Source organism: Dryobates pubescens, chromosome 4, assembly GCF_014839835.1.
Source record: "Dryobates pubescens isolate bDryPub1 chromosome 4, bDryPub1.pri, whole genome shotgun sequence".
NCBI lineage: Eukaryota > Metazoa > Chordata > Aves > Piciformes > Picidae > Dryobates > Dryobates pubescens.
Window position 1 is genome coordinate 34,515,884 of NC_071615.1, and position 12,970 is coordinate 34,528,853.

At 44.2% G+C, this 12,970-nt stretch overlaps 1 protein-coding gene across 1 annotated transcript; it reads right to left on the bottom strand.

Moving 5' to 3' along the window:
* Positions 1-2,503: 2,503 nt before the first annotated feature.
* Positions 2,504-12,164, bottom strand: PDK4 (pyruvate dehydrogenase kinase 4). The gene is made up of 11 exons (XM_009907655.2): positions 11,874-12,164; positions 10,727-10,868; positions 9,076-9,147; positions 8,322-8,506; positions 7,236-7,325; positions 6,647-6,724; positions 5,962-6,038; positions 5,174-5,272; positions 4,824-4,934; positions 4,222-4,335; positions 2,504-2,844 (listed from the first exon to the last, which is right to left on the bottom strand). Exons 1-11 carry the CDS (start codon positions 12,022-12,024, stop codon positions 2,701-2,703), a joined length of 1,263 nt encoding a protein of 420 aa, XP_009905957.1. The 5' UTR covers positions 12,025-12,164; the 3' UTR covers positions 2,504-2,700.
* Positions 12,165-12,970: the final 806 nt, after the last annotated feature.

Sequence of the window (12,970 nt, forward strand, 5' to 3'; positions counted from 1 at the left end):
GAGGGTTTGGTGTCTGTGTAAAATATTACTTGTTAAATACTCAATGATGGGTCCCTTTTTTTCATAGAAAACCAGTACTGAATCTTCACATTTTTTGCAACTGAACAACCCCCCAGGTACTTTAAGAGTAAAATGTGCACTGATGAAGAATTCTTGATTTTCACCTCTTAACACTATACTAATTTGAGAGTGAGGTGACATGTGAGGGGATGCACTGATTATAGGTACCACCTAAACTCTCAGGAGATGACAGATGTACCATTAAGTGTAAGCACAGTTGTTTCAGTGTTTCACTCCCTGCTACATCTATTTGACACAGTATAAAAGTTGTTGATACTTAAAAGCCCTGCATCTCAGAAATAATAATAACTTTAAACACAGACAACCACTTAGAAGGCTTTATTATAAAATTATTTCAACATCTACAACCAAGGCTTAAAATTACAGCTCTACTTTCAGGAATAAAAATTCAGTAAACACTGAAAAAGAAAGTGTATTTTCTAGGTAGATAGCCCTTCAGTGATTTTTACCACTACAGAAATTCCACGTGGGTTCCTTAAGTGCTACAGACACACCTCTGTCCGCATCGTGACTGCACAGCAGCTTCTCCCTGTAAGCAGCAGCAGACTTGTTTGCAGCACCTGTGTGCTTCAGCTGCTTTGAAATACAAGTTACAGCTCCCACCTGGATGAGCTGCAGCCTTGGTACAGGCGTACAGCAGACCTTGAGATGACAACAGATTTACAGCAGACCATGGGATGACAGCTTGTGTGCAAGCATCATCAGGTGCAGACAGAGAGGTCTAATTTATGTTGACTTGACAACACTGACTACACCCAGCTATGTTTTTTTGACCTTGTATTCAATACAAAAATCAACAACTACTCAAGTTCTTATGGCAGTGAAGGCAGCTTTTTCACAACTCTATAGTCTGGACAAATATATTTCATTTTTATTACCCAGTCCATTCACTGAGCTGAGCTCTCCTACAATCTGATGCTCTTTGGTGCCTGCAGCTTATCCACTGTGATAAAACCCAGCCTTGATGCAGCAGTGAAGTCATTGTGCTCACTAGTTAACATCAACACTTCCAAATGTAGTTTTTAAAGGAAGTGAAGCACTACTTTATCTTTGATTGAGAAATCCATCACAAAAGGAGACATCTGATATTCACAGTAGAGTATGGAGTGGCTTTATGTCCAACAAATACATCTTAGAAAACTCTCATCTGACTGAGCAGAATGCTTTCAATACTGCACTTGCAACTTCTTGCAAAGGATCACAACACTTAAGATAAGGTGCTAATTAGTTTTATGGAAAAAAAGAGAAATTCAAGTAATGTTCTGCAGCCCTGACAAACGTTGACTGGCCAGTTTGAGAATACCCAACAGGTTCAATCCTATTCCATTGGTAAGTTTACCTTGCTCACAAAGGGGAAAATGAACACAAAAGATGGAAAGGAGGAAATTTACTGAGAATGGAGATTTTCCCAACAGCTCTCTCCCACTGGCACTGTTCCTGGGACAGTTCCCCATTATTTTGCTGTCCATAAAAGTTACTCTGTAGTTTTCAGTGCTGCTCAGTTTGAAACTTCTCACTTCCTAAGCCTTTTCCATTGCAATGAAGAGTTCTTACAAGAGAACTCTAGCTCCAACACCACTCTTCACGAAAACCTTCCAAACAGACCTTCAGTGCTAATCACAGCTTTCAGGGTGTGGAATCCCCAGGTACCTCTTTACGTTACAAACCTGACAGAGATGACAGGGTGGGTTCTAGTTTAGTGTACTCGGCCATTAACCTAACAGCGTGACAAAAAGGAACCACGAGATCATGTTCTGAACATGCTGTTTCCCATGTCACACTTACACACACCAAAACCTTTCCATTCAACTTGCATGTCTGTTCTTGGATAATCCTGACCAACTGACTTGGCATGTGCTTTGCAGGGATGTAGGCTGGATGTGGCATGACCTTGCAGCTGGTCCAACCATTGCTCTCCAGCAGCTTTCTAAAAAATGCAGATTTCTTTGTTACCTTGTGCACAGGAGCCTTACTTGTCTAGTTTTCCATGAACAGCTTAGGATAAAAGAAAAATCTAGTAATGAAACTCACAGAGCAAGGCATCACAGAAGAATTATTATTGGAATATCATTTAGGGTGCTTTTTAAATGCGATTTCCTTATAGATAGAAAACACTTTCTCCCCACCTTCCAGGGAGGCTGCTGTTGTTTGTATCTTTCTACAGGACTGCCATTTAAAGTGGATCTTTTCCAAACGTTATAAATACAGCTCAAAAGTACAGGTGTTATCTACCTGAGACATTCTGTACTAAGATGAACTGCTGATAACTATGCTAAGAGAAAAATATACACCAGCATAACTGGCATTTAGCAGTATTGAGAATTCAAGCGTTTGACAGGACTCAGCAATTGCACACCTCTACCTCATTCAGTCTTTGATCATAAGGAAAAAAGGAAGTCTGATTGTCCTCTATACACATCTCTTCCTATTTTCCTCATCCTGAAGTCCACAGCAAGATTTCCCATTCAGTGCAGACAGTCTAGGCTACAAGGTCCTGATCTTCTCTTCTGTCAGTCCAGAAAATGAAGAATTGTCTTGTTTGGAGGTAGATGAAGACTTCCAAACATCAGTGTTTTTTGAGAAGCCAGCTTGATCCCCCTGAGTGCCTGGATACCACCTTCATGCAGCTGCACTCTGCTGTGATCCACTCCTTGAGCCTTTACTTGGCACACACCAATCATCTGCCCCTGTGGTAGCCTGGTAATGCTTGAAGGCTGATTTGTTAAAAACTGGGAGTTTTTCAACTGAGTCTGTTGACAGGGCCTACAAGTTAAGAAGGAAAACAAAAGTCACTTGTTTTCTTCCTCTGAGTAATGCCACTCTGCAAAACTCCAAGCAGTTTCAAGTGTTAAGTGACACTACAGATCACAGTTATTTACAAAAATGTTTCTGTGATGGTAGTTTAATGTGCTTCAGTATCTCTGTTTGCTTTGGATAATCTGGCAGGGCAAATGCAGTGACATCAAATCCTATCTGCTCAATTTTATAGGCCTTATGAGTTACTCTGTAACCTGTTATCAAGATAGTCCTGGAAGATGTAGAGAAGAGCCTCCACTGACAGAATTCCACAGAAACTTTAAAATATATTCCTTTCCTAATCCTGTATTTTGCAGTCAAAACCAATACTATTCTATTGGGCAACTGTTCCATAGAAATGTAATGTGCATAGATAAACCATCTCTTCTTATGATATTGGTTTTGGTTTACTGGAGTGAATTCAAAGCAAGATTTTTTTCATGAGTAAACACTGAAAGTAGAAAATCATGTGTAGTGCTACTTCCCAGTGATTTATAAACCCAGCAGTGCATGTTATGCAGGTATTTCAGTTTACATATATGTTCTGCATGACAGATGCTGAACACGATCAGGTACTAGACTCCTTAAGGATTAGTTTCTACAAACGTTCTGGTTGTCAGAGTAAAGAAATAACAGTAAAGAAACCAGATTTGTTACTCACATCTTTAGAATCATAGGATGGTTTGGGTTGGAAGGGACCTCCAAAGGTCATCTAGTCCACCACCCCTGCAGTGAGCAGGGCCATCCTCCACTAGAGCAGGTTGCTCAGAGCCTTGTCCAGCCTCGCCTTGAATATCTCCAAGGATGTGGCTTCAACTACCTCCCTGGGCAACCTGTTGCAGTGTTACATCACCCTCATGGTACAGAACTTGTTCCTAACATGCAATCTAAATTTGGTCTGCTCTCATTTCAAACCATTGTCCCTTGTCCTATCACTGCAGGCATTTGCAAACAGTCTCTCTTCAGCCTTCTTGTAGCCCTCTTCAAGTACTGGCAGGCTGCTATTAGGTCTCCTTGGAGCCTTCTTTTCTCAAGGCTGAACAAACCCAGCGCCCTCAGCCTGCCCTCCTCCAGTACTTTGTATTCCATGAACCAGTAAATAACAAATCTTAACACAACCTAAAAAGTAATGAGGCTCTCTCCTGTAATTTTTCAAATCAACTAGTTAAAGCCAAATGACCTTTTTAATTCTAAATACCAGTTGCAAATCATGCTGGCATTTCTTAATCAATGAAAGCTTTTCTCCTCATGACAGAGCATTTATTTACCTTAAAGTAATACTGAGTAGTTACCTCACTGCATTACATAGTAGTTATTTTGATTTAACCAACTGAAAATACATACCTTCAAGTAGATAATAGCATCTGTTCCATAACCACATATGGAATAGAGATTTAGATCTCCTTGGAAGTATTTAGCATACAGACGAGAAATTGGCAAGCCATACCCAAAACCAGCCTAGAAATAAAGTAAAAGAAAAAATTAATATCTGTTTTTACTGCCTTTTTTAACTAGCTTTTATGATTAGCTTCATGTTTTTACTGACTTTAAATTAAAGAGCTGAACAGTGCTCAGAGACCTTAAACTATTACAATAGCCTAAGCCTGTTCCAGGTGTGCTTGCTTCCATAAAGACAGCATAATTGATAGTAAGTTTGAGGACTGAGTGGGAGTGAAAACCAAGTAAATGACTGTCACTGGCTGACTTAGATTCAGGTTGGAATGTTCAACTTTGTTTCTACCTTTAAAAGTAGTATGTTTTTGTGCACTAAGCCAGATATTAACAATGCTTCAGAAGCTATTAATTGCTGTTTGTGAGGCTCAATGATCTTTGCACACCCCACAAGGCAGTAGGATGGACACAGCATTTCATAATTTATTAAGCTATCAATCTGTCCAACACTTAGAGCAACCTTATCACCAATATGAGTATGGAAGATGTCTTACAAGAGGGGCATTCCGGCCATCATCCATCCTCGGTGTGGGTGCCGTGGAATACATGTAGCTAAACAGCTTCTCAATTTTCCTTACTGGAACACCACCTCCTCTGTCTGAGATCTGATTTAAGAGGGAAGAAAATTAATTACAATCATGTCCTAAGAATGGTGTTTTAAAATTCTGTTATTTGAACAAATGCTTCCAATGGTAATAGATGCAAACATTTGTTTTGTGGCTCTGAATGGAGTCCAGCATCTCTGGTCTGTTGTCAGGGGCTGGAAGTTCTTTCAGTAGAATTTGCTGCAGCATATTTAATCATAAAGATTATAAAGCCCATACTGTAGGAGGCCACAAAATACCTTAATTGCCAGGTCTTCTTGTCCTAGAACAACTGTCACTTCAATTGGAGTAAGGGAAGAACTGTTTTCTTGGAATTCAACAGTTGCCCTCATTGAATTCTATAGAAAAGAAGGTTACTGTTAGTGTGTTGGAGCTATGCACTTGAAATCACACCCCTGTTATGCAGAGGCTGAGCACAGTTACCCTCCATTCCTATCAGAGTCTAGTGTCCAAGGAACACACCAAACAACCTATCATAGCAGGAGCACAGGAGACCTCAAACCTAAAAGGGACTAAGCACAGCCAAAACTTTTATGTGTGGAGGATTACACACTCCCTTGTCCAACATTACTCAGCCAAAGTAAATTAAGAAACATAACTCCCTTAGGAGTCACTAGGTTTCTAGACAAGAACAGAGTTCAGCAGTTGCTAAAGGCTGAACTGAAGTTGGCAGCACATTAGTTGAGCCACATTCACTACTTCAAGATGTATCACCCACTCACTCCACAGAAAAGGCATCAGGGCAAGCTCCAAAAGCAGAAGGCTAGTAGTGGTCACAACCCCATGTCCCACTTTCACTGTCTCTCTCCCTTCCCGTCCCATTTACCAGCACATGCAAGTGTCCAAACACTCCTACAAAGTGCAACCATTTCTTTCTTAAATGCCAAAGCTATTTCTACCAAATAAGAACATCTTAGAAGTCTCACTGTCCTGTGCAAAGCTTTACTTCTTTTTAGCTAGAGACTTTAAATATGGATGCTCCATCTCAGACTACTAAAGGAAGAAGAAGCAGTTTATACTGACATACCTTGAAAAGCTCAAAAAGCATGTGATAAAGATGAGATGGAACATAGACAATGTTAATTGGCTCTCCTGGAAGTTTTCCTAGAGGAAGGGAAAAATATAAGCAATGTTTAAAATGAATGGTGGACTTTTATCTGCATGCCACAACAAACCGGAGAGTAAGTCAAGTTGGTTTGGTTGTTTCTTTCCCTCCCCAAATATGCAAACAACTTTATGCACTCAGACAGTGTTTAGACTGTAAATGCCCCTTGTTTATAACAGTTTCTTTTCAAATATTCTAAAAAAATCCCAAACCCTCAAGCATTAATTCCCTTTTGTAAATAAAGAACTTCAGAGGTTAAGCAGACTACCTGAGACTCATGCAGGCAGCTTGGACCAGAACCAGTCTTTCAGTCAATAGCCCCAGTTCCTCACCCCAGATAAAAAGCTCTTCTCTAGCAACTCATATTACTTTAAGGACAGGTTAGTTTTACTTCTCTCAAACTCATTAATATTACCTAGGATTTAAGATAAGATACAGTGACATGTAACACAGGAAATTAAATTTAGGTTCCTAAAGCAGAAAGTGAAAAGGAACTAGCCCAAGACAGATTAGCTGGTATGTACCAGTACAGTTATAAAAATAGGAGCCTTTTGACTCAGCAGACTGCCTAAGGGCAGGAAGACAGATGTAAGAACTCTCATCTTACCATTCACTTGGTTGAGTTTCAGCTCTGGAGATGTTAAGTAATACTGCTCACACAACATCTTGGAATTTTCAAAGGCATCTGAAATATTTATTTCAATAAAATGCATGAGGTGTAACAGCAAGCACTGCAGGAAGTCATTCTAAAGCATGCAAACCAGGATTTTCAGATGCTAAGGTGTTAGACTCTAAGAATGATAACTGCATCTTCTGCATGGCTTAGAATGGAGAAGAAAGGCAACTGCAGCAACATGGGCAAATCTTCCTCATAATTTGATCATTCTGTAAGAGAGACATCTGCTCTCTATCAGGAGGCAAAGCAAATCTCAACACCACCACCAACTAACTCCTGCCTTATGTCTCACTTGCTAAGCCTCACTCCAACCTTTTGGGTTTTGGGGTTTTTGGTTTTTTTTTTTTTTTAATCCTAAATTCTGTCCTATAAAAAGGTGTTGGTTTGGTAAGCAGTTTTCAGCTGTTTCCATGAAAACCATTCAGCATCCTGTACAACGCATGGTGGTTACCCAAACCAGTTGCCATCAGATATAAATACTGATCATGAAGAGAAGTATTGAAGATCCCAGAATACTTACCATTCACCACCTCAGCAACATCACAGCAAGGATCAATGCTCCCAATGTGCCTTGGGTGCCCAGAGCGAGATTTATCATCAAAAAGAAGGGCTGTGTGGGATGAAAACAATGCTGTATTTAATCCCAAATACTCTGTAAGTTAAAAAAGCCTTTCTAGTTGAGACTAAAACAACCTGATCACAAAATATATCAAATGCTGAGCATTGTTTATGCCTTTTTTTAGTTAAAATGCTACCTACTGCCGCTGTTCTGTTGTTCGACATCTAAAGGCTTTTCAGCTGAAGAATGAGAAGGCCTTGTAGTGGCAGGATGAGAGGGAGTGGTTAAGATGGAAGAGGATACATCTTGACTGGATATTAGGAAGACACTCTTTACAGTGAAGGTGGAGAGACACTGGAACAGGTTGCCCAGGGAGGTTGTGGATTCCCCCTCTCTGCAGGTGTTCAAAGCCAGGCTGGATGGGGTCTTGAACAATGTGGTCTAATGTAAGGTGTCCCTGGTTGTGGCAGGGGGGTGAAACTAGATGGCAGACAGGTGGAGGTTGGTCTCTTCTCCCAGGCAACCAGCACCAGAATGAGAGGACACAGTCTCAAGATGTGCCAGGGGAGGTTTAGGCTGGATGTTAGGAAGAAGTTCTTCACAGAAAGAGTGATTGGCCATTGGAATGGGCTGCCCAGGGAGGTGGTGGAGTCACCATCACCGGAGGTGTTTAGGAAGAGACTGGATGGGGTGGTTGGTGCCATGGTTTAGTTGATTAGACAGTGTTGGATGATAGGTTGGACTCGATCTCAAAGGTCTCTTCCAACCTGGGTAGTTCTGTTCTATTCTATTCTATTCTAATCTTTAAGGTGCCTTCTAACCCAGACCATTCTATGAGTCTGTGATCCCTAAATATTTCATGCAAGACTTACAATTAGTCTGTAGTCTAGAAAGACTTTTTCTTACTACTTTTGTACACATTTAATTTAACTTCTCAGTGTCACAAGAAACAGCCTGAGGCAGATCTCCAACAGTTTTCAGCAATGTTTCCCTGAACGTGGCTCTCCTGAAGCTGAAGGTTTTCCCCAGGTAGAAATTTCTACTTACTGTGTTGGTTCATCAGCATGCGGGTGGAGATCCGGCTCATGTAAAAACGATCCAAAAAATACTGAATGTTTTGATTGGTGACAGGATCTACTTTAAAAGTGTCTTTGTATTCAATGACTCCTTGTGCCATTGTAGGAACCACATCATGATGCCTGTTTCGGACTTTAATTAATGTATCTATGAAGCTAGGTTAAAAAAACACAGACACACAATTTTAGAACATTATTCTAAGACTGCACAGAGGTAAGCTTTGTATCATGTCATTATCCAGCCAGCAGCAGCACAGACAAGTGTTTAACAGCCTTAATATTCTACCTTTCAAAAGCAATTTCTCCCTGACCCGAACCAGAGGAGTTTGATACTTTTAATACAGAAGGTGTAATAATTAGCCGTGCCAAATTCACTCCCTGTTTGCTCATTCTTAATAGTCTGAGCAGAGGAGAACATGAGGAAGGGAGTAAGTCCCTGAGCTGACATCTTGGAAAGAAGCAGGGATATGACCACACAGATAATTTTTGTTGCTATTTCTCTGTCGTGACAGTTCAAGGGACAGCATGGCCTTGGAACCAAGCTGCAAGGGATCATTTTTATTTGAAATTGCTAAATATGATCAGAGATCTAAAGCAGCTTGCTCTATGCACAGCATCTCATGCTAGATCCTCAAATTCAGCTCATGACAGTTATCATTCTAAACTGACATTTTGAAGAGTGGAACACGAGATCAGGAGTCTGCAGAAACAAATTAAAAGCTTACTCAGATAAGACTTTTTGATCATCTGGGCTTTTCTGATGGAACTCAACCAGCTCCATTAGGCTTTGGACATACCTATTGAAAAAGAACACAAGAAATATATGCTATTGGTTTGATTTTTATTAGTCCAGGAAAAACACTGTGTGGCCCAAATCATTTATTATTCTTAGTAAGTTAGCTGGAAGTTTGAAGCATCTTTGAAGTACCGAAGTTCCAGCCAAGTATGGAATCACAGATGGGCACTTCTTGAACCCTAGAAGTTTTAGAAATCTTTCCTTGTACTTGCCACCCAGAAAGGAATCTAAACCCTCACTTGAGATACATAGGATCCCCTTACAACTCTTGAGAAGTGTTTCACAGGAAGATACAAATGACAATACTGATCAGGAAGCCAATCAAGCAAATTTTTTTCCAGATCTGATCAGCTTTGGCAAAAGCTAAGCACTTGAGCCTCTTGTGCTGGCACCTGACAGCTTTGATGCATGCTGCAACTGTTTGCTAGATCTGGATCTCACCCTAATACCTTTGCCCTTTATCTCAGCCATCCCTGCAAAGGCTTCAGCTGTGCCAGTAAAGTCAGGTTAAATGAGATCCAGCCACTGCGTCAGTCACAGAGATTACGTTAGCTGAACTCCAACCTAGACAGGTCAAGGCTAGGGAAGGGCTGTTCGTAATGCCATCAGTCAGAGGTGTAAACAAGTGCATGGCCTGCATCTTGTGTACCTCTGAGGGTCTGTAATGCCCTGTAATCACCCCATGAATGCTCTCTAGGCTTGGCAAAGAGGGACTGGAAAGCTGCCCAGCCAAGCAGACCTCAAAGTGCTGATCAACAGCCAGCTAAGATGAGCTAGTCTGTGCCCAGGTGGTCAAGAAGGCCAACAGCATAGCAATAGTGTGACCAGCAGCACCAGGGAAGTATTTCCCCCTGTCCTCAGCACTGGTGAGGCCACACCTTGAGTCTTTAGTTCAGTTTTGGGGCCTCCACGCCAAGAAAGACATTGAGGTGCGGGAGCAGGTCCACTGAAGGGCAATGAAGCTGGTGAAGGGTCTGGAAAACAGCTCTGGTGAGGAGCAGCTGAGAGAACTGGGGTTGTGTAGTCTGGAAAAAAGGACTAAGGGGGGGGGGGTGCTTTCTATATCTCTACAACTCCCTGAAAAGAGTTTGGAGCCATGTGGGGGCTGGTCTCTTTTCCTAGCAACAAGTGACAGGATGAGAGGAAATGGCCTTAAGTTGTAGCAGGGGAAGTTTATGTGGTATATTAGAAGAAACTTCTTGACTGAGAAGGTTCTCAAACCCTGGAAGAGGGTCTGCAAGGAGGTGGTGGAGTCACCATCTCTGAAGATGTTTTAGAGAGGCAGATATGTGATGCTGATGGATATGTTTTAGCCCCAGCCTTGGTAGAATTAGAGAATGGTTGGACTGGATGATCTTAAATGTCTTTTCCAACTAAAACAATTCCATGATTCTTACAAAGGTACGAAGAGAGATTTGATCTACCAGCTATTTTGAACTGTTTAAAAACACCCCAACCTATTAAATAAACAGTAACACAACCAGGTTGCTTTTCTACTGATAGGTGAGGACAGTGCATAATAGTTTGCAATTCAGCTTTGGTAAGAAACTGCAAGCTGAGTTCAAGTAGTTCTCACTTACCAGCTTTTGACTAACTGTACTGATGGAGTGCCTAGCAATTTATCAGGAAGAAGATCAATTTCTCTCAGTATGTTTGCAAACCTCACAGGAAGCTCTTGTCTCAAAAATGCAAAAGAAGTTCTCTCACATCCATTAGTTGAGCCTGTGAATACATCCAAGACAAAACAGTTAAGACGTTTTGAGATACAATTACAAATTACTGTCTTTCCACAGATTTCAGGACTGTGTTCCTTAGCCAGCATCATGTTATTACTGTCCAGTTCTCCTAAGCATACTGAAAGAGTGGTCAGGCATTGGAACAGGCTGCCCAGGGAAAGTGGTAGAGTCACCATCCCTGGGGGTGTTCATAACACGTGCAAACATAGCACTCAGGACATGGTTTAGTGGGCATGGTGGTGTTAGGTTGACAGCTGAATTCGATGACCTTAGAGATCTTTTTCAATCTTAATGATTCTACGTTTGTGCTGCATGTTGTTTACATGAGAGCAAGACAGCACGTTCCTGGGAGGCACACTTGTACATTTCCCATTTTAGACACGGGATTTGTTTGTAATCCACTTGAAGAATCACTCCAGCCTTTGTAAACACGGGCTTCTCTGGGGTGACGTCTGGAAATGGCATGTGAGCAGAGACTTTACAGCTGCCCGAGAAGTAATCGGATCTGGGTACAGGTCGTTCACTCCAACACAGGACTCCTGACTCCTCCCTGATAACAAGCCCGGCACAATATGAAAACACCTCTTGGCTGATTTAACTCTTAGCCCCCCATTCCACTAACACCACCAGCTCTAGTCTATCTCCAGCTATAAGTGAGGCACTCGCAGGCCACTCATGGGCCGCCAGCCACCCCGGTGGGTGCCTCTGGCTACCAAGGCGACCTCTCCCCGGCGCCGCAGGGAGCCGGCTCACCCCGCTGCTCCTTTGACTCCTGCGCGCCGGGGAGTCAGGCCGGGGGACGGCGGCTTCTTCAGCGCAGGCAGAGCCCGCACCCCCCCAGACAGATGACCGCTGGCTCCTGCAGCCCGTTCCTCCTCCCTCCGCACCGCTGTCCCGGGGGTTCTCTCCCAAGACGGGGAAGCCTCCGAGCCGCAGTGCCCCGCCGACCAGACCCGCGCCCCGTCCCTCCCCTGCTCGTCCCGCCTCTCACCGAAGTCCAGTAACTGCTTGATGGAGAGAGGGGAGGGGGAGAAGCGGGAAAAGTGCTCCAAAACGCTGGGAAAACTGCTGGTGCCACCGCTGCTTCCACTGCCCCCGACCAGGGGCGCGGCGGTGCGCAGGGCGATCCGGGCGGCCTTCATTGCTCCCGGGGCTTCGGTCGGTCAGTGGGTGAGCGGGCGGCAGCTGACGGCCGGTCGCTGGGCGGGTGGCAAGCAGGTAATCGGGCGGACCGCTCGGTCGCCGGCTATCCGGTGGGTAGGATGGGCAGTCAGCAGCGGGAGTCGTGCTGTCTGCTCGCTGTGACGGGCGGTGGAACGTGCCGCCTCTATTTACAGCCCCCGCGGGGCAGGCTCGGCCAGGCCACGCCTCGCTGCCCTTAACGGAACGTTCCCCCCGTGACAGGCGTTGGCAGGGCTCCCCCCGGCCCCCCCGGTCCCGAGGGCAGTGGGCGGGTGGCCAACGCGCGGTGGGAGCGCTAGGAAGGCCGGGCTGGCCCGGGAGCCGCAGGGGTGCCGCGGAGCCGGCGTCAGGGGTGCGGAGTGCGGTGCTGGCCCCGCGCCCCCGCCGTGACCTTGTTTGCTGGGCAATGTCAGCGGCGGGGCGGCCCTGCCAAGATCCAGGAGAGACGCGCTCCTCCGACCCTCATTGACTGCCCGGTGGGGTCTGGCCGTATAGAGGGAGCCAATGGCGGGTAGCGGCACCTACTGGGCTGTGGGGAGCTGGCCCGGGCCCGGGGTGGTGGCTGTTGGCAGCCCAGAGGGGTACGCTGGCGTCCTGTGGCTTAAATCACAGAATCATTAAGGTCGGAAAAGACCTCTATGATCAGCAAGCCACCATCAACCCAACAACACCATGGCCACTAAACCGTGTCCCCAGGTGCCACGACTACACTTTCCTTGAACACCTTCAGGGATGGTGACTCCACCACTGCCCTGGGCAACCTGTTCCAATGCCTGAACAAAACTTTAACCAAAGGGAAAACTCTCTTTGGGGAAACTCTCTTTGCACTAAATGCAGGGGATGCTTCTCATGGAGTTACTGAAAGTCCAGGATTGACACAGGGAATAATGGAGGTGCAAAGGGAGC